Source organism: Rhea pennata, chromosome 15 (assembly GCF_028389875.1).
Source record: "Rhea pennata isolate bPtePen1 chromosome 15, bPtePen1.pri, whole genome shotgun sequence".
Taxonomy (NCBI): domain Eukaryota; kingdom Metazoa; phylum Chordata; class Aves; order Rheiformes; family Rheidae; genus Rhea; species Rhea pennata.
In genome coordinates, this window is record NC_084677.1 from 19,249,852 (window position 1) to 19,277,167 (window position 27,316).

Here is a 27,316-nt window from a genome sequence, read left to right on the forward strand (position 1 = left end):
TTCCTGGCTGAAATTGCATGTGCTACCTTCTCTAGTTGGTTTAGATAGCTGCCCTTGTATCTTCCTTTCATGTCTACTGTGAGATCATTTTTGGCTAAGAATTTTGCTTTTTCCTATGTCTGTGATGATGAAGGACCACTTGTCGGTCGAAGAATGACCTGACTATAGCATTCTGTCAGAAGAAGCTTTTCTGCTCTGTGCATTCCTCTGTTTTTCAAGCATGGTAGCCTATTTGCCACTGCAGCTCATGTTCTCCTCTGCTTACACAGGAAGGAGACCGAAGGATGAAACTTCAAAATATGGTTAAATTTCCCCTGACTGGGCTGGACATGACTCCTCATGTTGTTAAACGCAGTCAGAGCAGCTGGAGTTTGCCGTCTCATTGGTCACCATGGAGGCGACCTTATGGTCTTGGAAGGGATCCTGAGGACTATATTTATGACCTATATGCTGTTTGCAATCACCATGGCACCATGCAAGGAGGGCACTATACAGGCAAGTATTCTGCAGGTTTGTGTATGTTTTGGAAAGAAAACAGTTCTATTTGTTGTTGAATGTCTATAGTTTTTTCCACTTTTCTTGACAAAAGGACCTAACCTGGCTAACAAGGCCTGGCTCACATAATTTGGAGGAGTGATTTTTATGACTGACAGCTACTCGTTGAGAAATGGAACAATACTTGTTTACCCGGAATGTCTTACCAGACACTTTTTCCTCTATTAAAGATGTAAATTCCAGACGCATTGATAAGACCTGTCTTCTCTCTCTGCAAGAGTGCTGTGGTGACAGCCTTGCATGAGTGGTTGGAGAATCTGTTGTGTGTCGTCACTCAAACTGGTGATCCTCAGTGTCTGTTTGTGTACAAGTTGCTCAGCTGGATCTTAGTTGTATATTAAATCATAACATGCAGGGGGGTGGATCACAGATATGTCCCACTTCTATTCCTTTCTGCTTTTCTTGAGATCACTGTGGTTTATTACATTACTCAAATGATGCACCTTGTGTATTTCAAGATGCTCCTTCCTACTGAAAACAGAAAACTTATTTAGTTGCAAGAGATAGTTATACGTAAGAAGTATTTGCACATTACCTATGTGCACAGGCAGTTTATTAACCTCTTTGCTTGTTCCAGCAGCTCCTAGAGCAGCCAGAGATAAACAGAGTTTGGCTTTTAAGATCTGTATGTCTTCACTCAGCCCAAAAAATGCTTGTCCAGTTTTGCCCTCCATGCCCCTGCAACATGCTCCTTTGAGTGACATTATCCTGGGTAGGCTCAGTCAGGAGGAGATTCAGTGATGGACTGCCACAAATAATAAAACATGAAGTGAATGGAGCCACCCCAAATGGTGTTCTGTTCTGAGCGGTAACACTGGGCAGAGCAAATCTTGAAGTGTGAGCTCTTTAATTGTAGTCTAGCGGTCTCAAGTTTCCTTCCTTCTGGTCAGACTAGAACAGGCTATGCGGCATAGTTAAATCTGTTCTTTCCCCTCCCCCCAACACACACACACACACACACACACACACACACACACTTTGAGACCATCATAGCAGGTTATGTTTAAGTTACCATGCAGCAAACATGGGAGCAAGCAGGAATGAGGAAAGTCTAATAGTAATGTGTTTTCTCTCAGCATATTGCAAAAACTCGGTTGATGGCCAGTGGTACTGCTTTGATGACAGTGATGTTCAGCAACTTTCTGAAAATGAAGTCTGCAAACAGACAGCATATATTCTTTTCTACCAGAGACGCACAGCAATCCCATCATGGTCTGCTAACAGCTCTGTGGCAGGTAAAAGCCCTATTGGCTTTGTTTGTAGTCTCTCCATAGATCTGCAGAGTTTCTGCCCAGCTCTACTTAGATCCTGCCCTCCCAGTCCCAGAATTCGCAGTGAATCTTGTCCCAGAGTTGTCATTCCCTGCACTGGAGACTCTGGGAAACTTCCCACGTATTCTGTCCATGTTTGCCTTCTCAAGGCTAGTTGTGGCAAAGAGGCTGTGGAAAAGTGGGAAGCCCGCATGTGTAATTCTGCTCAGAGCTACCTGTCAATCCAGTGACATAAAAACGTGACTATTCTGTTTCCTCTAGCATTATCATTAGTCTCAGGTAAGCAGCCAGCAGCTGAATGTGTTGGTTGTGAATCTGGAATAAGCTGGAATAATCTGGGAGGCAGATACAGGCTTGGTGACTTGCATTTGGAAAGAATGTGCACTGCATTTCTGTGGCAAGCTTTTCTCTGCCTGTGTTATTGCACTGATTCTTTTGATGCAGAGCATATTGGAATGAGTGCTATTCTGTGCTGTGTTCATGATCATAACTGTATCATAAGAGTAAAAAATTTATTTTCTCTTTACTAGCTGGGTGCTGTGACTGTGTGGAACAGCTCTAGAGTCTAGGTATCTGAACCTTGTGTGGTGTGATACATTCCTTATTCTCGGTGCCCTTGCAAGGATTCATGTGTTTTACAGCTTCATTTAACTGGCCTGATGTCTGTGCCTGATTCCTTGCAGGCTCCACAAGCTCTTCACTGTGTGAACACTGGGTCAGCCGTCTTCCTGGTAGCAAGCAACCCAGCATTGCTTCAGCAGCTTCATCACGGCGCACATCTCTGGCTTCACTCTCGGAATCCGTAGAGCTGACTGGTGAAAGGAGTGAAGATGATGGTGTGTATTAACACTGCAGTGTATGAGGGGAGATGGATCAAAAACTAATTTCTCAAGCCACTAATCTCTTCCATTTACAAGATAAAAGGATAGCTAGGATAGCTGCGTAATTCATATATGGGACAGTTGTAGCAAATGGAGCCAGCGGGCACTGTTGATAGGAACAGATGGATTATGGCACTGGTGAGCTATTTTCTGGTTTGAAAGGGTGGGGAAAAGCAGGACAGAAATGTTAAGGAGATCTTTAAGGGAAGAAAATATCATCAGGTAAACCTATCAATCAAGAGCTTTTTAGTGGTGTGTTTTTCTGACTTATGTCAGCCTCCCTGCAAAGGAGCTCCAGATCGTTGCTGTCTAGTATAGAGTTGTCATGCTGACGACATTTGCTGTCAGGGAGGAGAGAATACATGCTAATACTCATATGTGAAAATAATTTCATTTTTTGGCTTTGCCCTGCTCCTCCATGTAATGCCTTAACTCTTGAAAATGTTGATCTTCAAGGAGGCAGGCTGGGCTTGAATTGGATGTAGTGTTGGCCCTTCAGTAGTGTTAACTGTCAAATCGAACAATTGTAGTCAACTTTCCAGAGTGCTTACTGTTGTTCCTTCTTGGTAAATACAGATATATTGCTTTATTTCAAAAAGTAAAAACTCTAGTTTGCCTTTTACAGAAAAGTAAATATTGTTTCATTCAGATAAATTTTTTTCTAGGAGCATAATCGTAGTTGATAAACTCATTGCTAGTTTTAAGGACTTATGAAGTGCAAAAGCTATGTTTGATGTCCTGCTGCTCAGGGATGAGAGGATAAGCTGGATTTTCAGTTACAGCCTTCAGACAGAATTACTTTTGGGTGACCACAGTGCAAGGAACAATTTCCTTATGCAGCTTCTCTTATGCAAGAATTCTGCCTGCAGCAGGCATGAAGAAATCAGGCGTACAATATGATGTAGATGAACTATGTCTGCCCCTTTTAGGAAACAGGTTTGTGAATGGGTGGGATAAACAGACTGCAGGCTTGGCTTTCATATTAAGAATATTGGTTCCTTTCTGTGCAGGTGGATTTTCCACTCGACCATTTGTAAGAAGTGTCCAGCGTCAGAGCTTGTCATCTAGATCATCTGTCACCAGCCCGCTGGCTGCGAGTGAAAATGGTGTCAGGCCCTCATGGTCACTTTCCGCAAAACTGCAGATGCGCTCCAACTCTCCTTCGCGCTTCTCTGGAGATTCCCCTGTACATACCTCTGCTTCTACCCTGGAGAAGATTGGAGAGGCTGCTGATGATAAAGTTTCCACCTCTTGCTTTGGCAGCTTGAGGAATCTGTCTAGCAGCTACTTGGAACCCTGTGATGGCAGTCGGCGAGAACACAGGACAGTTCGCAGAGCTCCCTTGGCTGTCATGGAAGGAGCGTTCAGGGAGGAGTCTGTTGTAAGGACATCCAGCTCAGATCTTTTAGACAGATTTAGTAAAAGCTCTGTGCAGGGAGACAGGAATCACCCTGCTTTGGACCCCTTTGATAACAACAATCAAATTGCCTTTGTTGATCAGAGTGATTCTGTGGATAGCTCTCCAGTCAAAGAAGTGAAAGCCCCCAGTGGCACAGGGCTAACTCCAGAAAAGGCAGATGGCACCCCTAAGAAGGCTCAGAGCTCTAAGGGAGTTTCTGAGCCAGACAGAAATTTGAGGAAGGGAAGGACAATCTTATCTACCCAAGAGGCCAAAGCCTCTCACTCCTCTCCTCCATTAAAGAGTTCCCAGAAGGCTTCCCGTTCCAGGAGCAAGATGGACTCTTCCAGGGCGAATGTGCGACATGGATCTCCTGCTCCAAGTCAGGCTAGGAAGGAGCATAGCACCAAGCCCCAGGAGGTGGTTGTCCCATCTCCTCAACAGAAACAAAAGTCAGGTGGTTCTCCATCCTCCACAGCTGCCAAGAAAACCCCATCAGGGTCCATGACTAAGGGCTCTTCTGCTGCAAAGAGCCGGACTTCAGACCGAAGCCTCAGCAGGGAGGGCTCTAAGATAAGTCTGGGGTCAGATAAAACGAGTGTTACCAGCAGTTCAAGAACAAGCTCTCCTCGGATAAGCCACTCCAGGAGTGACGGTAGGGCAGTAGACAGCAAGCATGTGCGGAGTTCCTCTATGGCCAACCTGCGGTCTCCAAATGTTGGTATGCGTTCTGGTTTGAAGAGAGACAGCAAGTCAGAAGAGAAAGGACTGTCTTTCTTTAAATCAGCCTTAAGGCAGAAGGAGACTCGGAGGTCAGCAGACTTGGGGAAGACAACAATGCTCTCAAAAAAGACAGCAGGTAGCTCTTCCAAGTCTGCCAGTAAAGGTGTACTGGAGGACAAATCAGAGAAAGGTGTCATCCCACCAGCTTCTCAAACCAATGCCAATGTTACTGCAAAAGAAAAGCTTGCCTCAAAAGATACCACACCCACCAAACATTCTCTGCTATCTAGCCGCAAGTCCAAGTCTTCCCAGCTAGATCCTGGACTCCAGTCTCCTTCCAGTGGCAAGCAGGCTGTTGAGAAGTCACTGAAAAAATTACCTTCCAGCATGCAGGTGTCTGTACGGCCTTCTCTGGAACCTCAGTGAGATGCTGCAATCCAGGTGTCTTTTCTTCTGCTGAGAAGCTAATATATTCTGAGCTCTTGTTTTTTTTTCTTTTTCTTTTTTTTCATGTGCCTAATGTATGTTTTGAGGAGAAGTTAACTGCAAGTTGTTAAAGCGCCTTTTGATTCTGCCATCAAACCAAATAGCCACAGGCAGCCAGCACTGATGCAAGTAGTCTAGCTGGAGTCGTTCAACATGAATGCAGCTGTCCCATAGCACTTGTACAGAAGTCTCTTTATAGAAAATGCAACAATTTTTTTCAGATTCAAGGTCTGAAATCTGAAACCCAGTTACACTGACACTAGTGTGCTTTGTAGAGCTGTGAACTGATATTCCTTTGGTCTTGTTCTGAGCAGGCTGTGTCCACACTCATGTATGGCCTTGTTCTGAGCTGTGAAGGATGCTAAGGAAATGGAAGAGGAGAGACTGCTGCTTCTTTGTGCTCTCTCTCAACCCTCTTTCCCTGCTTCCCTAATTTTATTTTCAAGCTTTCTAAAGGGCAATATCTCAACACTAATGTTGTTTCTCAGGTATATACTCAGCCAGTATAGGAGGGACTAGCATTAGTGGATGGACAGATCCAGAAAGGTACTTGTGTGTCCATGCATATGTGTGTCTGTGTAAGAGATATAATTTTTTTAATTCTAATAGAAGAAAGTTTGTTTATGAAGTTTTTTTTTTTTTTTTTTTTTTTTTGTGGTGGTGGGTCTATGAAGAGTTTTACTCTATCCATACCTAAGATGATCTCTACTCTGTCCTCTCTAGTTGCATTCTCCCTTCTGAAGTATTACACTAAGCATCAGAAAAAAATCACTAAGCAACAGCTGGTTGCCAGCTAGTATCTGTGAAAGTACAAGGTGGAAGACTGTTACAGTACTATAGGAGACGACTATCTTCATGCACCAGAGTGGTGGTGATAGGACCTCTGTCACTGAACTCCTGAGAAGAAGTGTTTTCTAATATGCTCAGATTTGTAATGCTGTGGATATAGCATCCATTATCTATAGGAGTAATGTTTAGATAAGTCAAGTGTTGTCTTGTCTTCTCTGCCTTCTCTGAGCATGCTTTGAACAAGCCTCTTCATGCAGGTTGGAGGGGCTATGCCAAAATACTGTGGAGCAGTTTTTCAAATTTTCTAGTACAGTGCAACATTCTTTTCTTTGATATGTATTTCTCATGTTTTCTGAGAGGTCTAGCTACCACAGTGCTTCACCAAAACTGATCTTGGTTCTTGTTTGGATGATGTGCTCTATCAGGGTTAAAATACTACATCTGGTTATGTTTACATGACCTTTTCAAAAGGTAGATTTAAAAGGTATAATCTTTTCTAATTTCTGAGGTTTTTATTAATACACTGCATTATTAATAACCATATCATTCATGATTAGCACCAACCTATCTTGTAGCTCATGGCATACAGCAGCTAGGCAGTGATCTGTGCACACGTGTCTTTTGAATGAGATCTTTGCCTGTCATACAGTCTCATTTGGCTAAGCTTCTTAAGGCATAGCTTGTAGACAGCCCTATTTCTTAATCTTTTCTGTCACTATAACAAATGGCCCTCAAACAAGTAGTTATCGGCTGGTCTGTTCCATCTCCTTTCTTGAGCTGACACTTCGAGGACCCTTCAGGAAACATTGCTCAGAGGTTTGTTGGGGCATATTGCTGCTCCTTGATCACATCATCCTCAGCTCACCGCACATTTGCAACAGGCTTTTAAGAGAAGTGTATTTTGGATGTAGCTGTCACCTTGGAGCAAAGGCATGTGTATGTTGAGCTGAATGCTGGGTGCCACAGAGCTCTATTTAATGCAACTATGAGCGCATGTGTAGTACAACTCCTATTCTGTCCTGATTGTTTTGCAGTACTTCCATGCAACCCAGAAGCAATGCCAGTAGCTTGCATGTTTTTACAATATGCTGGACTCTGCCCTGGACTATATTTTAAATCCTGAACATGACCATCTCCTCAGTGTATTTCTTCTCCTGTGTATTGTTTCCTTATCATTTAATGCAGCAAAAAGAAGAAGATATTGTGCAACTAGCTTCTTAAATGTATAACTTGGATTATTCTTGGATTATTTTTTGTTATATCCAGTAGAGCAGATAGAATTTATTTCACATTGTACTACTTAAATTACTCTCTGAAATGTTGATATTGAAGTATTTGTTTAATGTTTTATCTGTATTACAATTTTGCACAGTGTTGGCTCTTCCCTTGCAACAACTCTTCTAGAAAGAATGTAATCCTGGTAGCCAGTGCTGACTTGGTTTGGTATCTTTTAATAGACAGAATGTAGTTTTCTATGCTTTTTACCATGGGATGCTTCTGAAAGGTTACTTTTATGGAATGATGTTTCCCTCTCATGCTATCATTCACCGAAAAAGTCTTACATAGTATAAACTGGAAGCTGGTTTATGGTTTTTGAGGTGGTTTTTGTTCCTGTGGTGCATGCTCTTACTGAAGGAAATTAAAGCCATGTCTGAGTTTGCGTTTTAGCTGAATACCAGTCCGGTCTGTATCTGGACATGAGTGGCAATAAAGCTTGTGTCTAGACAAAATTGGAATGAGAGGTCTTGGTGCCAAGTGCTGATGTTAAAGCCAGTCAGACCTCTGCATTTCTGTGGTGTGTAATCTAGGTCTTTTTCTGTGTGTTGGTCATAATTCCCTGCTGAAATTAGCTCCAGAACCATCTCTGTGTACTCTACTAGTTTGGATATGGTGCCTTGTCCCTTTGCAAACAGAAGCTCTGATGCACAGGCTCCTTGCTTCACAGGTGAGCATGGAATGGACTGAAGAGAGCACATGGGCAGTGTCATCATTGTCTTTCCATTAATCTTTGTCTCACTTAGAAGAATGAGCTGCTGTTCTCCTGTGGTAGGCTGCTTGCATGTAGAATGCTTTCTGGCGCAGGAGAGGTCTGGATTTTAGGCCAGGCTCCTCAAGCAAAATCTTCTGATAGGGCTGAGCCTCATAGAAGATCAACACAGTTTAGTAGTAAGGGTGTATTTTAGTTCTTTTTGAATATAAGGCACAGACCAGGTAAAATGAGCAAAGGATGACTGTACAGTACTTGGAAAATGTGGTGTCTATTCTCTTGGCTGTCTGGATTCCATAACAAAGCAGTATGGAAAGTGACTCTTTGCTGTCACTCTGTATCCTCTGCTGCTTGGTATCACAGGTTTCCAGTAGTATATGAACTTCCTTGTATAAGAGAGAGCTAAGTGATATGGGTCCAGGAAGCAACAATGTTCCTTACAGCAAGCAGGCTTGGCTGTGTATTTGTAAAACCTTGGCTGCATCATCGGTGAAGGATAAATCTTTCTAAAATCGAATGTAGGTTATTGCAGGCCCTCTTTAAAGCCTTTTGGGAAAGAGGAACATCAGCCTTTTCTCCTTCCTTTACAACAGTCTTATTTCTTAGCCCTTTCATGCGTAGGAATTCCTGTCTGTGTGTTTATGTTATATCGTCTAAATGTAAGGATGGGACATTATAGTAGGGAGTGTTCCTAAGGGGATTCTTCTTCAAATCAGATCTTGCAGGTCCTAGATGCCAACACCACTGTGGTGTTGTGTATTGATGCTTAAAACAGCAAAGGCCCGCGACTATTCTGAAGCGGCTATTTGTAAGTGATTGTTTGTTTTCTCAAAATTCAGGTTTGGCTTCAGAAGCACTCACATATGTGGAGGAGGTGTGTTCTTTCACCTCTGAAGGTCACTGGCCAGCAATCTCCATCCTCCCCTGGGTGGTGTTACGTGGGACCTGTAAGTCTTGGTGGCTGCACTTTTGAATTAGGCAAGAATGGCTGGGTCTGCTTTACTAGTCAAGTACAGCTATGGCATGTACTGAATGGCCTTTGGTGTGGTTTCCTTTGGAGAAAGCTATCTTGGATTGGGAGTAATGGAGTCTGAGACCCTAAGACAGGTAATCTGGAAGCAAAGTTTTACAGCGCAATCTTACATTTAGAAATGTTTCTAAAGGGCGGGGGGGGGGGGGTGTTCAGTGCTAACCCTATTCTCAAACAACCATGCAAGCTTCAAGGGGAAGCAGGTCTTCTAAGAGCTTTTATGATGTATTTCTAATCAACTTTGAACTGAATTCATGTGCATCAGGCCATTCTTAACTCATATAGATTACCACATCTCTAGTTTGACACTTGCTTCTTTTCCTGGAATAAGCCTTCTTGGTGCAGAAAAGCAGCACCTTCATTCCAGAGCTAGATTACTGCTGGAGTCATCTAAAGCAATTATTTTTACCCTTTTTGGGCTGTGTTTTTTGGATAGTGTTTAGTAGTATACAAATTATAAGCACATTTTCCAAAGGCATATATTGAAGAGGCACCTTTTATTTGTATTAATCACATTTGATAGACAAATTGGTGCCTGCAGTTCTTGGTAACTCGTGTCTCACTTCGGATGTACAAACTGTTAACCCTTTCAAACTTACTAAATACGACTAAAAAAAAAAGATGTTTTAGGTAGAACATTAGCAGCTTAATTACAGTATGCTTATCCCACTGTAAGTGCCCTCATCTTCCTTAGATGCAGAGTGGTTTGCTTTCCAAAACTGAAACTTAAGCATGATCAACCATTTTTTCTAAGTAAGCCAGTTTTGCATGGCAGTTCTCTTGCTGTATCCCAAATGCATGCACTTATTAACTATGCAAGCATCCAATAAAAACCATAGACTGTGCTTTCAGTATCAAAAGCTACCAGGTAGACTCTGGAGCGCTGTTTTGACTCTAGTTCTTTTTCTCAGTGCAGCTGTGTGTCAGCACATAGGAGCGTGTACCTGGTTTCCTGCTTTCTTTGCACATCTTTAATTCTTTCCTTTGCAGAAATCTGGATTACTGACAAGACTGGAGTGTAGCATAACGTCAAAGGAATTTGAAATGTTGAAGTGAGAACAAACTGTGTTTCTGTATTGTATTGGGGGTTTTTTTGTTTGTTTTTTTTTTGAACAGGGATAACCTGATCAGTGTTCTGTATGTAGCCTGCCATTTTCTATGTAACTTAATGACACACTGTGTTGTGAGAAGAGGCAGTCATCTGTAGCAGTATGAACACTCAAAGAGTTTCTATTGAATTTCAGTGCTGATGGAGTAGTTCCCAGTTGTTGGCGTATTGCCGGTACTGGTAGTGTGGGCTCCTGCCCGCCTTCCTGGGTGAAGAGTTGTTGTTCAAAAGCCTGCTGTGTATGTTGGTGGTTTTATTTCCTGTTCATGCTCCAAAAACATGGTGGCATTTGCTTTTCTGAGCCATGCTGCTGTTTGGCTGCAAATACCATCTTGGGTTGTTGCATGTACAACATTGCTGGAGGCAACATGGGGCCAGCCAGGGCCATGGTTTTGTTGGGAAGAATGGAAAGCTACCAGTTTGGAGTGTCTTACTGGAGAGAGAGCTTTATGAAAAGTTTTCTTAACGAGCAGTGCATTTTGTTAAGAAAAACTAAAAAGCCCAGCATTCTTTCTGGGCTGCCTGGCTGTGACCCCATACGAGATACTGCCTCTTAGTAGATGTTTTCATAGCAGCAATTAAAGTAGCCAGTACTGAGCAATTGCTGCTTGTGTCCGGGAGATTTCTTAGGCCTCGTTCCTGTTGTGGCGTCTGCCAGAACCTTGTCCCCATCCTCTGTTGATCAACAGTCATGAAGAGTGTTTTGAAATTACATTCCAAATGATTTTACTGTAATTCTTTTTGTATCTCTGTCGTTTTCCTACTAATCCAAAATAATTAGGCAATATCTAATGTTTTCTGTGGAGGCAACTGAAATTTAGTTTTAATCTGTGGTGAGATGAAAGTACTATATGGTTTTCTTAATAAAAGCACCATAAAGCATTTACTATTGGGAGCTTTACTTTGTAAAATAAAGGTAAAATGAAGACTTGTACAATATCTATATTAGGTTTAAAGATTTAAGAAGTCTTCTGTTTTTTTAAAAGGCGATAGCACTCAATTTATTTGCAGATAGTGTTTTTTAAAAGACACAGATTAAAACTAAGTGTAAACACAAATTCTATTTCACTTTAGGCCCTGCAGCACAAACATGTTGCAAGAAAGTTAGTGTTAGAATTATATGGCATTTGTGCAGTGCAATAAGAAAACATTTTTAGGTGCTACATTGCCTTGGGTAGGGTGACACAAGGGAATACAGGCTACAAGTGGCTAGATTATTTTCTTGTGGCCTTCCAAGTATTAATTTGTACAGATTTGCTCACCAACTGTGCCTCACCATTGGTTAAAATTGAATTTTAAGTCCTATTACAAATACAATTTTTTCTTCTGGACACAATGTCAGATTTTACACTGGAATATCTACAGTTCTAAAAACTGCATGTCACATCACTGTATACGTATACTGGGATGTGGGGCTTTCCCACACCTTTGATATTCTCTTCTGTATTTTAATGTTTTTGAACTGTACAGTAATCTGGAAAGCAGGCTGTCTTTACTTGGGATTGAACATTGTACCATAAATTTTAAATTATTTGAGGACAAGTGCATGAGACTGTGTCAATGCCTTTTATTATTTATTTGTATGTTTTATTATTCAAGGTGTATGCACTTTTAATATGCAGAATTTATAGAATTTATTTTTATGTTAAAAATCATTTTCTTTCAGAAAGAAGAGTTTGAATATGAGGAATTGGAATTAAGTGAAAAAGGGGAATATGTAATAAAATATAATAAATTTATTACTAGGCATCCTGGCTGAGTGAGCTTTTTTTCAGGTCTGCATCGTTGTCCTCTTCCTGTGAAAAGGTGGCGACTGCTCTACACCCTCCCTTGCTCTCCTGTTCTGCTCCGTTCCCTCCTGTTGCTCACAAGACGTACTTCCTGCGTGATGTCTCTTGCTGCTGTTTGCCAGTGGATCTAGTTGCTTCCCCTGTTCCTGGGACCCCTTTTGAGCTTGGTCTGGGACCACCGTATTTTCTTGCTTTGGATCCACCTTTTGGTTGAGCGGCATTTCCGCGGTGCAAGTCTGGCTTCCAGCTGGTCCTCTGCAGTCTTGTCCACTGCTCCGGTGTGGGGGAGCTGCTTTTGGCTGGCGCTGATTTTCCCGGCAGAAGCAGGGCATCGCGGTGCCGCTGCCCAGGAGCCCTGTGGCAGGACTGCTCCACCAGACTGCTGGGGCCTTGGAGCTGCCTGCTGTCCTGCTCCGAGGTGAGGAATATCCCTGCTGTAGCCACAGTGTGGCACAAGCAGTTTGTTCTCCCGCAGAAATGCCAGCCTGGTGGCTTCTGGGACTACTGACAAATGGACTTAAAGATTTTGACGCTGTGGACTCAGTGGATTTCTGTTCAAATTACACTGGAATTTCCTGGAATTTGTTCTCTGGCATGCAGTGCAGACCAAAGGAGGGACCTTAGGAACTCTGTACTTAAATCTTTTGGGTGCTTGTGATAATCATCCTTATCCTCAGGGGCTTCTGCCTGTGCCCTCCCCACTCCTGCCCCAACAGGACCTTTCCTTGTGAAGCCCCTGCGGCTGAGCGAGGAGCTGCAAGCAGTCCCCTGCTCGGAGCCATGCAGGACTTGGATGCCAAAGAGGAACTTGCCCAGGTTATCCTGTCATCTACGAGATTGGCACTGCAGCCCATAGTCAGAGAAGGGATTTTTTGATTTTCTTATATGGTCTATCTAGCTCTCAGGGAACTGTTCAGAAATTTTGAAGTTTAGCAGCATGCTTACTTCTTGCCTGTGTGTGTATACATATGGTCCTGGCTGATGTTTGCCAATAAGGAGTGCTGGAATCAGCCAGGTTTTGCAGGTGCATAGGGTAATCCCCTGTGGGCTTTTAGTCTGTTGTTTTAACCACTTGGCCATAATAACTCTACCTCTATTTAATCCCAACTCCATGCAGGCCTGGGATGGGTGTATAAGTGTGTTAGTGAACTTTCTTGTGTGTGACGAAAAGGGTTCCTCTCCACTTTTCTAGGAAAAGAAAGAAAACCCAGGAGGGCCAGCCCTAACTCCTGAGTGCTGGGGAAGGGAGGAGAAACACTCTCCTACCATCTTTCCTCCTCCTAATTTTCCCTGACCTGTCTCTGCAGACCAAGGTGTCCTGCTGATGTCTGTCCAGGAAGCTCTCCTTGTGACATGTCTGGAGAATGGGATGCAGTACCTGGATGGAGCCTTGCTTATGCTGGTGAGTTTTGCCTCCAGGTGCAGGGTGATGCAATCTCCCTCCTCTTAGGGATTTGGGGACTCATTCCTGGATGGGAGAAAGTGGGAATCTTCTCAGTCTGCCCTGCTGTGCCTAACTTCTGGACTCTATTTTCAGTGTTGTTGCCAGGCATCTGCATGTCATTTAAAGTGTCTGGGTTCTCTAGAGCTGCATGGAAAGCTTAGGCCTTTGCAGCTGCTGCTTCAGCCATCCTGGCTCCTTCCTGTCGGCAGTTCTTTGATTGTGAGTTTTCAGCCTCTATTAGAGACCTGCGGTACCAGCACTTTGCTCTCTTCACAGGTAACTGCAGGACTCCGGCTGGACCGTGCTGACGTCGTCTCGTGTGGGTCCCATGGGTTCCTGCTCTGTTGCTGCATCTGTGTGCCTGCTTAGTGCCAGGATCATCCGTGCTCCGACCCGCCCTGCGCCCAGGCTGCCGTTGGAATGCCACGCACAACTCTCTCTTTACGTTCTGATATTCTGTTAGCCTTTTTTTAATGGTTCTTTGTCGAACTGAGGCTTAAACTGTGTAAGATGGGTAGAAGATTTAATTGCGTGCTTGTCTAACTCTGCCCTAATTAAATATTGTTTTTCATTTAGTGCGTTATGCAGTGATGGTTTTCCTGTCTTAGAGGAGAATGTGGGCCGCTCTGCGGGAATGTAGATGAGCTGCCTCTTGCAGCCGTTCCGCTTTGCCTGTGCAAGGAGGACCTGGGTGAGGCAGGAGGGTAGAGGCGCTGCTGCTGGAGACTGCCAAAGGGAACATCTCTGTTGGAGGCTGCCTGCGGCTGTCTGTGGGTGACGCCTTCGGCTTGGTGAGCTGCTCAAGCTGTGAGTGTGGCAGGTAGGCCAGGCTGTGAAATCAGCCCTCTGTAGTTGCTGGCGTCCCTGGACTCGGGTCTGGAGGGTGAACAGTGACTGCAGTACTGCCCGGCAAGGAGAAAAAGTCCTCAGGGTGCTTTTATGCATCTTGCTGCCTTTCTCTGCAGTTGCCTGTGTTGTCCCATCTACTCTAACCTGAAATATCCCCTAGCCTATCTTCAAATCTCTGCTTGGTTTTCAAGGCTCTTCAGTACAGCACTGTCAAATCGCATTGACAGTGCAGTTTCAGGAGGCTCTGCGTTCACCTGGCCTGCTCTGTGGGCTTGAGTGAGGGGAAAGCTGTAGGTGCCTGCATGCAGGGCCTTGTTTCTGCTGCAGTGCTTCCCTGTGCACTGTAGGAGAGGTAGGACTACAGCAAGAGTTTACTTCACTGCTCGCTTAAAATAACATCTTGTCCCTAGGCACACAGATCACTTGCTGTGGAGGAGGCAGTATGTCCCACAAAGTGGGAGTTCTGGGCTGTGAATTTTCCTTCTGGGCTCTGTAGGGCTATGATGTGCTAGAAACTGTGTTAGCTCATTTGCTATGTTGAGTCTTGTCTTCTCCTGGGCCTTATACAGGAAAATTGAAGTGCAGGCCAAGTCCCCTTGCTGGAAATGGCTGGGATTTCCCATACAAATCTGCTACTGCTGACACATTCAGTGCAGGACCTTGGGGGGTGCTCATATCACCAGTTTATAGCAAAAAGGCTGAAAGAGGCTTAAAAAGCGGCATGATCTGGGATTTCCACCTGGTTCTTTGAGAACTGGGGCTGCTGGTGCAAGCTGGCGCTGCTGCGCTGGCAGAGCTGTTGCCTGGGAGGGAAGGGAGAGCCTTTTCCCTGTAGCCTGGGATCATCAGTAGGGGCAGGTAGGAGGGAGCCAGCAGCAGAGCCTGTGACTGATGGGCTTTGAGGTGCTGCTGCGGTGTCTGCTGGAGGTTGGCAAAGTCCCCTGCGCAAACTGTAGCTGGGTCAGGGTGGTTGGTGCTGGTATTGGAGTCCAGCCACTCACTTGCTGGGGTCAGGGGAGAGTCCTTATACTGCCTCAGGTACAAACCTAATAGTCTTCTGCCTCTCTGTGCTGGAGTTTGCATGCTCTGGGCAGACACTGCCTTGTCTGCTGTGTTTGTATTGGCTGCTCTGTGCAGCACAGCCTGGGCGTGTGTGTGTGGGGGGAGGTAACTAATTTGCCCCCAAATGCCTGCCTCTTTTTGTCTGTAAGCTGCTGGAAATCCCTCAAACTCACCCTCTGGAGGCTTGGTGTCCCATTCAGCTACAGCCCCTGCAGCTTTGGGCTCATTCCCCTGCATCGTTTTAGGACAGACCCGAGCCCAGGCCAAGGTTCAATATTCGGTGGTGGCTGGTGCTCGTGCTTCCGCGAAGCTGCACTGAAATGCAATATTCCCCCCACCCTCTACTCTTACATGCATATTTTTGTCTTCCCACGCTTCCTAAAGATGCGAATTCACACAAGTGCCCAAGAATATCAAACCAGCACTTCAGCCAGAGGAGCACGCGCTGGGGTTAGAGTTGCTGTTTGAGCTGCTTTTTTGTGGCTGGGCAAGTGCTGTCAGCTCAGCGTGACTGCGAACGCGGCTGGGGAAGGACCTCTGCACACACAGCGCTGTCTGGGTTTCCATCATGAGCTGTGGAGCTACCCCGGGGGTGCAGTTAGTGGAAGGACCTGCACAGAGTTATTTTAAGGGCAGCCACTGCACACTGTGGAGAAGTGACTCTCATGGTGGGCTGACTTTGGAGTCATGGCTGGCTGCTGCTATTCGCTTGCTGTAGCAATACAGCAAAAATGTGTCACTCTGCGGGGAGTGGAGCGGGATGGTCAGGCATTTCCTCTTCAGCAGACTTGTTTACAGGCAACTACATGCGATCTACTCAAGGAGTCAGAATTGGGGTGAGGGAATAAGATGGAGTGACTCTTTATTCTGGTCAGTTCTGGGATGAAGCAGTTTTGCAATATACTTTCTGTGAAGAAGAGCCTCAGCCCAGCCCCTTTTTACCTGCAATAGCTGCTTTTCCCTATAAATCTTGTTGCCTTCCTGTCTCAGGGCTTCAGACTGCTGTCATTTCTCTAGCCCTGGGGACAGCATTAAGATACCAAGTTGCATGGCTGTATTAATCTTCATCTCTCTGGCCAGAACTGGGGAAGGGCAGCTTTGATCAGGAGTGCTGGCTGCAGGGTGCTGTGCTCCAGCCCAGGCAATAGTCCTCTCAGGTGCAGTCTGCAGAATTGATCCACATGGCTTGTCCCTGCCTAGCAAAGCTGGCAAGAGCCTGGGAGGGAGCCCAGCATCACCCGTGACTCTGGAGCTCCAGTTAAAAATCAAAAATACTCACGTAAGAGACTGTTCTGCCTTTTCTCTGATTGCACTGAGCTTTCTTCAGTTTCTGAGCTGGCGCCTGCGATCGCTTCCAGCAGCCAGTGCTGAAGTTCCCCGGCTGGCTGGAGTCCCTGCCACCGCAGTGCTGCTGCCCTGCAGGGCTGCAGCCGGGAGCTGGGCTGTGGGGCACCGCTGACCGCCCCCAAAGCGGGTGCGAGAGGGGAGCGGACGCTGGATCTGCCGCAGCGCTCCCGCACAGCGAGCTGCGGCCGCGGGAGAGGGCGTTCGGTGGCTGCTGTGCCCGTCCGAGTCTGTGGGCACCGACTCTTCCTCCTTGGGATCCTGTTACCAACGCCTGGGCTCCCCCGCAGCCTGGCCTCCCGCACGCCTTTCCTGCCTGGCTGGTGGTTTCTCCTGACCTGCTGCGCGTGGTGCCTGCTTGCGGTGGGCAGCGGGCGGGTAGCATTACTGCCAAGTCGGAGTCCCGTTTTGGAGAGCAGCTGCTTGGGGTGGCCTCCGGTAGAGCACGTCAGCTCCTCAAGGTAAGCGTGGCTGTTCCTGGGGCAGGACCAGTCTTGGCATTAAGGAACCCGTTTGCCAGGTCCCCAGAGCTGTGGGCATGGTGCATGTGGCTGGGGGCTCTGGCTTCGCTTTGCCAGTCCTGCAGCAGAACGGCTGAACCCAGGATGACGTGAGCAGGGTCCTGCCAGCATTAGGGGCACTTGATACGGCAGCGTTAAGTGACTTAATTAAGAGGGTGTAATAAATGAGTGGACTGTGCCCCCGGTCACCCATAAATCTCCCCTTGCTCCCCAAATCACAGGTTGTACTGCCAGCTCTTGCTGATGTACCACGAGCCAGCTCTAAGGAGCCCCTGTAGGCTGTGGGAGCGTCGAGGTCAGCCTGTTCACCAGGAGCCACGCTGCGCTGCCGCTTGCCCGTGGGCATCCCTCGGACCTGGGCGGCGGGTGCGCGGCACCACCAGCTCAGGCACTGGAATCGCAGGCGCAGAGGGTCTCGGCCCCCCTCAAGTTTGGTCGAAGCTTCCCCCTGGAAAGGGAGAGCTGGAGCTGAACTCTCGCGGCCGTTGAGTGGAAGGAGATCACCTCATGTGTGCGCTGGGCAGTCGCAGGGAACGATGAATACTGTATTTCTATTACATATTGGAGAGCATAATTACTTCACGTCTTGTATGGAAATGGGCATGACAGATGTCACATTAAATAATGGGGTCATCACTTATTTATAGGTGATAACATTAAAGATATTAATATAGCCAAAGGCTTTGCAGAATTAGAGTTAATATATTTTTGTTTATTATGTTTGCCAATATTTCTCCAATCTAGCCATTTTTTTATGGCCATTTATTAAATATAGGCCCCACTGCAGTTCCCTTAATCTAGCTCTGAGGATAGCGAGAGGACAATTGGAAAACACTTGATAACTTTGATCTTCAAATGATTAAATTTTATTGCTGCTTTGTTTATGAGGAGTCCAGTGTAGGTTCTTTGCGCTCTTTGAGACGAAGCAAGGGTGAGTTAGGACTTGAGTGGTTATTAAATCTAGGTCAGCAGGGGAGGCCAGACCTCGGTGCGGAGCATGGGCCTGCAGATGTTCGGCTCCTCGGCCAGGATTACTGCTGCGCTAAGCCAGGATTAGATTGCTGTGGAACGAGGCGAAGATTTCTGACAGCCCGGGGGAGCTCAGGAGCGATGCTTCCCTCCGGCCGTGTCTCGCCGTGCTCGGGGATGCAGTAGCTGAGCTGGCCCTCGGGGTTTCCTGCTTTGTCCCTGTACCCCCAGGCGTCTGGTCTTGGGGCCGGAGAGGGTGCCTGCCCCAGGAGCTTGCCCTTGGGGCCTGCGCGCGTTTGCGGAGGCGCTGGCAGACCCTGCGGTCCCGGCCGCGCCTGGGCAGCTCCCGTGCCGCTTCGCGCTGTCGCTTGTTGCCGCTGCCCTGTTCAGCCGTCGCTCTGCGCCGCCCTGTGACGCTCTGCAGCGGCGTGCAGAGATGCGGATGATTCGTCCGCAGAGCGTGTGCAGGCGACCTTTGCAAGGCCCTCGCCTCCCGGCCCGTGCGGAAGGGCACGCTGGGAGCACGGGGCGGTGGTAGGGGTGGGCTGGTGGCCCCGCTGCCCGAGCACCAGCCGCAGCCTGGAGCGCGAGCGAGTGCGCTGGCGAGCGCCGTGCGTGTCGGGGCAAGCCGGGATGTTTCCACCACCAGAAGCTCTGCACTCGGGAGCCAAATGTGTAGGAAAGGGGAGAGTGCTGGGGTGGGTGGGCACAGGCTCCCGCGTGGTGCCAGCGGCGCTGGGCTGGGAGCTGCCTTGTTCCCCAGGACATGCTCCTGGAGCTTTTGAAGCTGGGGGAGGAAGGATGCTCCCGTGTCTGACAGCAGATTTGCGGGCGGGTCACAAAGCTGGCGTGGCTGAAACCACCAGGGAAATAGCACCTGACAGAGAAAGCAGCGTTTTCTGCTTGCCCACGAGAAGCCCAGGCCCGGGCGAGTACAGCTCTGCTGCCCGTGGGCCACCGGCGTGGCTCCTGGCTGGGACGGGTGGCCCCGGCGCCAGCGTGGAGCTGGCCCGGGCCCGTCCTGCCTGGCAGCTCGGCTCCAGCCTTGGCGGACGGTGCCCGGCCCCGCCGTGACTGCGCTCGGCGCTTGGGTTGGGAAGGGCGTCTCGGCTCGGAGATCCCTGCAGCGAAGGGGCTGTTTGCGACGCCCGCCGTGCCGTGGCCGTGCCGTGGCCGTGCCGTGGCCTCCCTGCCTCGCCGGGAAGGGTTGTTAGTTATGCTGATTGCAGAAGGCAGGGGCACGGTAAATACATGTGCAAGTAGTTGCCTGTTCCCTGGAATTAGGTGCTATGTTTTATGGTATTTTATTAACACCCAGTGCCTCTCTAGGAGCCAGAACAAAACCTAATCTTTGGAGGCTGTCAATAAATTATAACATATTAGGAACTGTCATCAGTACCCTTGGACTCTTAAATTTTGTTCTAATTAGAGTATCGCTTTTCCTTTCTCAGCACTTTTCCCCCTCTGCTGGGTATCGATCCTTTCTCTGTGGGGATCTGACCAACTGTTGACAATTTATGGTAACATAAAACTAGTACCTCTTACAGCAAAAACACAGCTTTTAATAAAAACCGCTGACACCAGCCTCTTGCTGGCAGCCTAACCTGATTACCAAATGGATTTAGCAGTTAAGGCTGTGCTGATACCCTGGTCTTTTTGCACATGGGTATTTTTACTGTAACACTTAAAGGGCTTTCAATTGTCATAATATTTCATAAATACATATGTACCTAATTGAAAGCTATGAGGCCGACAGGAAGTATCAAGAGAGCTATTGAAACCTTGTCTGGCCCGGGGATGCTCACAGCTTTTTTTAGACAGTTAACTGGGGCATCTGCAGGGCTTGTAAGATCAAGTTCCTGATGAAAATCATTCTTTGTCTGGCGAGGAGAGGTTTACATGCAGGGTTTTCATATGCAGAGAAGAGATTGAAAATATTTGGGAGCTCTGATGTGCTGCCATTGACCTGCGCTGCGCTCCTTGGGCCATGTGTCCACTGCGGGTCCTCTGGCTCTTGCTCTGCCTCACGGGCTTTAGAGGTGGCTCCATCTCCTCCGCTTTTACATTGAAGAAGCCTCATCCTGCCCCTCTTCTGGAGCCACCCGCGGCTGGAGCAGCTTGCCAAGGCCCGTGTGCGGTCCTTTCTCCACATTAGTTTAATCCTCTGAAAAGATAGTAAGAAATCCCATGTCTAACATGATGGCGTGAATTCCTTAATACAGGAACGCTGTATGGATGGCTGTGTGTTTCCACTCAGTCCGACCAAACTGTGACAGACTGATCCTTCCTAAAGAGATGGAATACTTCTCACCCTCCACGAGCCCCACGACAAATACCTCTGTCAGCCCCGGCTGCCATCCTGCTTTAAATACCTCTTCCAGGGCCCTGGCGTAGAGGAGCGGCTCCCTGCGAAGCACAGACCTCATCATTTTTTAATGCTCTGCAGTTCTTGGGCTTATAGAATATTTATAATGAAGTTATTTAGCAAGCAAGCCCGTGTGCTTGCAGGAACCCCAGGCTCGCTGCTCCGCATGCGTCTCCCCGGGGTGGCTAACGGCCCTGTGGGCGCCCAGTCCGGAGAGCCAGTCCTGGCCCCCAGTGCCACAGACTGGCAGCACGGCTGCGGTCGGCAGGGACCTCTGGAGACCACCGAGTCCAACCCCTGCTCAAGCAGGGTCCCCTGGAGCAGTCGCCCGGGGCCAGCGCCGGCAGCCGGACCGCGGCCCCGGAGCCGCCCCGCTCCCGCGCCTTCCCCACCTGCATCGCTGCCGGCTCGTTCTTCTGGGCGCACAAACACTCGGGCATCTGCTCTGCGTGCCATTTGCTTCCGTCTAATTCTTTTTTTTATTGAAATGAGTTTAAATTGCCTGAGCAAATATTAGATTACGCTTTCCCTGAGGTTAGCGCGCTGGTGCAGATGTGAACAAACCGCGGGGTTAGCAGCGCTCGCGCTCGCTTCTGTAACCCGGCGGGAGCGAGCGCCCGGGGCCGCGCGGTTCCCCCCGCCTTGGTGAGCTCCCCTGGCTGGGGTCAGCTTCCCGCCAAGGGCTGGTAGCGGCGCGCGGGAAGGCGGCTCTCGCGCTGCCGCGAGTCTCCGACAGCTTTGCACTCCAAACTGTAAATAAAGCGGGACGCGATAGCTCTGCCTGGATCCGCGATGAGCGCGATTTCTCCTCTAGCCGGCAGACCTGCGCGCTGCAAAGCGATTCGTGAAGACCGTATGACAGTCTTCAAGCATTTTAATATTTTGCGGATGATTTATCATTGGTAGTGAGCAGCTGATATACTCCACTTCAAGGGTATGGATTGTCTATTAAAGCCCACGTGTAAAAGGCAGCTGCAAATGACCTACTGCTAGCAGAAAATGGAGAGTACAACTTGTCTTTTGTTCAACAGGAGGGGTCAGCAGCTCCTGCCGCAGTTCAGGAGATAACCTGCCCTTTCGTTCCCCCCTGCAGCGACGGCGGTAACTCCCTCCCGCGCGCGGGTGGTGTGCCGCGCCGCGCTGCGCCGCGCCGGCCCCGCGCCCGCGCGCTTCCCGAGGCCTCGGCGCGCAGGGAGAGCCGAGGGAGCCGCTCGCGCCCCCGCTGCTGCCGCCTCGCTTTGCTGCCCGGGATTTCGCCTCTCCGGGGCTGCTCGGGCCGAGTAGCTGGGGAGAAGCCCGCCTGCCGGTTTATAAAGCAGCTCGTTGCTGCCCCGTCCGGCCCCGGGGCCGTGCGCCCTCCCCGCGGCGGCCTCGCAGCTTCGCTCCCTGCCCGGGCGCTCTTCTCCCCGCTAGCTGCTCTGGCGCCTCTCGCCCCCTCTCCCGGCTCGGTCTGGCGCGGGGAGCCAGCTGATGGCAGCTCCCAGCTCCGGGTATCCCACGCCTTTCGCGTGCTGCCCTTTTCCCGCGTCCTGCGGGACCCTGCCCTCTTTTTGTCCTTTTTCTCAGCATCGGGATGTCATCTCTGTCGCCCTCGGGGCGGCGTGGCGGAGCGACGGGCGCTTGCTTTCAGCCGACCGCGCGCGCTCCGAGGTCTTTTGCTGGGTGGTTGCAGCTGGTTCAGTCCGTCGCGTTCGCCGGGGAGGGCAGCGCCGGGCGTTTGGCTGCGCAGATTTCTGCCTGTCCCCGCGCGCCGGCCCGGCTCCGCGAGCTCCTTCCAGCGCGGTCCATCCAGTCCTGCTCTTGGTGACGCCGCGCCTGCGTCCCCCTCTCCGGGCTTGCTCCAGGAGGGCACCGGCGCGGCCGGAGCGGGAATTTACGCTGCGGGAGCAGGGCGCCGCCAGCAGCTCGGTCGCGAGCAGCAGGTCGCCCGGCTTCTCTCGTCCCCCCGGGCCCCGGGGGCTCGGCGGCCGGGGCAGGGCCCGGGCAGCTCCCACCCGCGCCGGGCGCGCTGGGCGGCGCGGAGCCGGGAGCGGGCGTGGGGTTGCCTCGGGCGAACGGTAGGAAACGGTAAATCAGCAGCAGGCTCGATGTTCCCCAGCATTTTTACCTGCTGTTCGTGCAGGCCTCGGTCGCAGGGAGAGCCCGGCGGCGCCGCGGGGCGGCTGCACGTCGCCCGCCCCGGCCCGCGGAGCGAACGTGCTCGCGCTGTGCGGCCGGAGCCCGGCGGCGCCGCGGTCGGTCTGCGCGGCCGGACGCGCCGCCTCCCTGGTTGCGCGGGCTTCGTTGCAGCGAGATTAATGCCAGTTAGGGGGCTGGGAGTTTCATCGCCTGAGTGTTTCCTCTTAGCTTCGGAAAGCAACTTCAGTGCAGATTTATTACCCAGCAAATAAATAAAAGTGCAGGTTTATTTTGCTTCCTTGTTCATCAGAACGGAATGGAAATGCAAGCAAAATTTTAAAAATAAAATAGACTCAGTTTTACTTTAATTGACCTTTGATTTTTAACTTAATACCTTCCCCATGTTGCTGCTTCAGCCTTTAATTTCTTTTGGTGAAGTGGCTGTGTTCAATGATTCATTCTGTCCTGAGGCAAAGCACACACTGTAATTGGTTTTTAAGTTCCTGGAATGTCAAAGCCAGGATTGAAATTTTACGTATCACACCACTGATTCAATACCAGCTTTAATAATAATGTTGCAGAAAGGGAGGCAGATTTACAGCTGTAGAAAAATGTAATCAAATTTTGAGCCAGAATGCAATAAGTCCAAATGCTAGTTTTCATTTGCAAGCTTGTTAGATAAATGCGGTATCACCTGAACCGTTCCCAAATACTTTCTGCCGTTCCGGGCAGCGCGGAGCATCGCGTGGACGTGGCGGGAGGAGGGGGTAAGAGCTGCTCAGGGGCACGGAGCCGGCCCCGCTGCGGCCCCCTCTCCTCTCCCAACCGAGGCGCCGGCTGGAGCACCCTAATACACTGCAGATGCCGGATAAGTAATCGATTTTCGCCAATTAATGTCTGATAAAAACTAATAACCCTTCTCTCCCTTTCTTATTACTGAATGACCTCCAGCAATCCATTAGCGTAACGAATGATACGCGAGTGCTCCGCTTGGCTAATGACTCTGGATTAAACCCAGTGGCACCTAATTCATCAGCGCGCCCGTGCTCGGCGGTGCCGCGGCGGCGGCGGTGCTTCCCCGCAGCCGGGCGCGCGGGGCAGGCGGCTCCGCACCGCGCTCGCCCCTCTGCCCTCCCCGCTCTGGCCTAAAAAGCTAGCTAAGCTTTCTTTCCCTTTGAAGAGCCTTTAAAGAATACATTGCCCTCGCTTGCTGTTACTGCGTGCTTTGAAAATCCGAGGGGCTTTTCCTTCTCGCTCGTGCCGGCGCCGGCCGCGGGCAGCGTTTGCGCGGGGGCTCCAGCGGCGTCCGCCCCCTCCGAACCTCGTCGCGGGCGGCCACTGAAATGCTGCTCTTCCTGTGCCGCTTTCAGACGGATTTGCCAGTACTCTGCAAGGTTTAAATATTGTAATCAAAACTAACCCAAGGGCTTACCAAGCTGGCCAGGCTCCAGCGCTCGCGTCCCCGCGCGATGTTCCCGGCGGTCGGGGTTCCCGATCGGCTGGAGCGAAATCACGCGCCTGGCGTCAGCCGCTCCCGCGCTCCTTTGCAACCTGAATTTCCCAGGAAGTTTCGCTCTCCCAGCAGGGCGGAGGAAAGTACGAGGCCGGGTAAACGTTAAACCTGTTACAAACTCGTCCCATGAAGTTTCTTGCAGATCTGTTTCCCTTTTCCCTGACGCGACATTTTTTGAGTTTCTCCGCAGCGCGGGCGCCGTGCTGCGTCTCCCGCGGTGCTCCCACCGGAGCGGCCGCCCGGGCCCCGGCCTCGTCCCGCGGCGGGGGCCGGATAAACACCCCGCTGAGCAGCCCGGACTGTTCCTGGCGCTGGCAAGCGCAGCCCTGTCTGCAGCGCGGCGGCAGCAAGGGCTTCGCGCGGCGGGAGGGTGCGAGCGAGGCCCCGGCGGGTGGGCGCCGGCGGCACCCACGGCTCCCGGCACGCACCCTTTCCACCCGGCTGTTCCTCTGGCTTTCAGGCTGAGGCCGGTAATGCAATAAGGAATGGTGTAATCTGTGGAAATGAAACCCCAAACTCACGCTGCGTCTGTTTTGCATGGTTGGTTTCGACTAAACTGCTGCTGTGCAAACTCGCCGGCGGAGCCCGGTCGGCCGGTGTTTCCCGGGAGCGGACGTCTCCGCGCCGGCCGCCTCCAGCGTCTCCCCGCAAAGAGCTCTCTGCCCTTGTATTTCCTCCCTCGCAGAGTATTATTTTCTGTGATGATCCAGCTTCGAGCCTCTCGGGCGCTTTAGGGTCTCACTCGATAGTTAAGCGGTTGTCACTGGGCTTGGCGGCTTCGCGGGCGGTCGGCGGGGTCTCCCGGAGCTGCCGGCTCCGAGACGCGAGCGAGCGCAGCGCTCCCGCTGCACGGAGCCCGTTTTCAATTCCGTTTCTTATTTTAATCCTGATTGCAAACGATCTCAGATGTCAACTGCAGGAGCACGGAGGTTAACGCAACGCGACAGCGCAGGCGGCTCCGCGGCCGCTCGGAGCTCGTGCCCTGTTTGGTGTTGGGAGCGGCGGCAGCGGCCCCGGATGGGGGTTTTCGGCACGCAGCCGCCGCGGCTGCCGCGTCCTCGCAGGCGGCGAGCGTGGCCGGAGCAGGACGGACTCGGCCCGGATCTGCGAGCGGCCGGTCCTGGTGGTGCCATGTGGCTGGGGAGGCTCTGCCGCAGCCATGTGGGAGCTCGGCCTCCATCCAGGAGCACTTCTGCACTCGGAAAAAGGCGCCAGCTGCGCCCGTTCGGTGGGGCGAGGAGCTGCTCCCCGCTCACGGCCGCCGACCCGGGAGCTCCGCTGGATCCGCGAAGATGCAGGGACAGGAGGGGAGGTGGGAGCTGGTCGCCAGAAACGATGTCTCTCTCCACTATGCTGTTTCCTGCACTTGCTGATTTAGGAAATTATAGAAGATGAGGCTATTTTGCAGAAGTTGAGCAAAATCTGCTTTTGCAAGCTTTTTTTTTAAAAAAAATTGTTTTGGTGGGGTTTGCAACACTGTTTTGCTTTGATGCATTTTGCCCAACTCTGCCTGACACCGATCCATTGAAATATAAAACCGCTGCCTTGGGAAGATGACAGAAAGCGCCCAGGACGTGGCCCCCTGCGCTCGCGCCGGATCCCCGGGCGGCCGGAGCGCTGCAACGAGCCAGCAGCGCCAGCGCAGACCCGACTGTGGCTCGCGCCCGCGCTCGGCCCGGCGCTCCTGGGGACAAACCGACCGGCCTCGCAGCGTGCAAAGGCCTTCGGAAACGCAGTGCCACGACCCGATGCGCGTGCCGGGGATGGAGGGGGAGCTCCCGGCGTAATTTGTGGCAGAAGAGGGCAGAGGGCTCCCCGGGCCAGCGGGAGAGGGACCAGGAGCCTGCTGCTGCTGCTTTGCAGACAGACGTGCCTGCCTTGCTCCCGCTCGCTGCCTTCGCCCGCCCGGGCGGCTGCGGGCGGCTCCGGTTTCCTCGAGGCGCTCTCGGAAGCGCCGGGCGCCGCGGGGCTCCCCTTTCCCCGTGGCCGGCATCCAGGCGCCTCGAGCGCCCGCTGCCGGCCCCGCTCGCGAGCCCCGCGCCCCTCGGAGCCGCCGCCGCGGCGCGGGTGAGCTCTGCCTCGGTGCAGCCCGCCGGGCTGCCCGGTTATTCGGCTGCTCCGGGGGGCGGCGGCGGGTTGCAGCAGCTCCTCTTAGTGCCGCGAAGCTCTTTCCTGGGTGGGTCTATGAAGCAGGGCCCCTGCCTAATTGGTGCTATTGCTGGCTCTGCGGCTAATTCTGCTGTTTTACAGCAACAGGACTGTGTTTTCTATTGATTTCATAGGTTGCTAATGGTCTTTTTCCTACAATAAGAGGCTTTTGTGGGAACGACTTAATCCAGTTGTATCACGGGGTAAAATTGCTTAGGTTCCAGGACGTGATCGGCTTTAATAGCAGAACTGCTTTTATCTAACACATCCAGCGCTGCTGCACGTTTGTGGCTGGCGGGGCAGTAGCGAAGCTGCGGCTCCGTGCCAGGGCGGCTGCCGGCGGCGCTGCCCGCGGAGGGGCAGGCGCTGCGCGGGGCGGTCCGGGCATCGCCACCGCGGTGCAGCGGTCCCGGCAGCGGCGCTGAGGCTGCTCATGGTGTGCGTGTGCTCGCCCCGTGGTGCGGGGGTGCTGGCGGTCACGGCGTGGCACACGCTCGCCCGTGGCATGGGGGTGCTCGTGGTCACGGCGTGGCACACGCTCGCCCCGTGGCATGGGGGTGCTTGCGGTCACGGTGTGGCACACGCTCGCCCCGTGGTGCGGAGGTGCTGGCGGTCACGGCGTGGCACACGCTCGCCCGTGCCATGGGGGTGCTGGCGGTCACGGCGTGGCACACGCTCGCCCCGTGGCGCGGAGGTGCTGGTGGTCACGGCGTGGCACACGCTCGCCCGTGGCATGGGGGTGCTCGTGGTCACGGCGTGGCACACGCTCGCCCCGTGGCGTGGAGGTGCTCGTGGTCATGGCGTGGCACACGCTCGCTCCGTGGCACGGAGGTGCTGGCGGTCACGGCGTGGCACACGCTCGCCCCGTGGCGTGGAGGTGCTGGTGGTCACGGCGTGGCACACGCTCGCCCGTGGCATGGGGGTGCTTGCGGTCACGGCGTGGCACGCGCTCGCCCCGTGGTGT

The 27,316-nt window shown here is 51.1% G+C and overlaps 1 protein-coding gene across 1 annotated transcript in view; it reads left to right on the plus strand.

Moving 5' to 3' along the window:
- USP31 (ubiquitin specific peptidase 31) overlaps positions 1–14,034 on the plus strand; it is a 40,532-nt gene extending 26,498 nt beyond the window's left edge. Inside the window, exons 13-19 of the mRNA XM_062588486.1 lie at positions 270–495; positions 1,632–1,790; positions 2,510–2,662; positions 3,718–5,270; positions 12,005–12,835; positions 13,212–13,421; positions 13,740–14,034. Coding sequence (XP_062444470.1) covers positions 270–495; positions 1,632–1,790; positions 2,510–2,662; positions 3,718–5,255 — 2,076 coding nt within the window. The 3' untranslated portion in view covers positions 5,256–5,270; positions 12,005–12,835; positions 13,212–13,421; positions 13,740–14,034. The remainder of the gene's footprint in view (positions 1–269; positions 496–1,631; positions 1,791–2,509; positions 2,663–3,717; positions 5,271–12,004; positions 12,836–13,211; positions 13,422–13,739) is intronic.
- Positions 14,035–27,316: the final 13,282 nt, after the last annotated feature.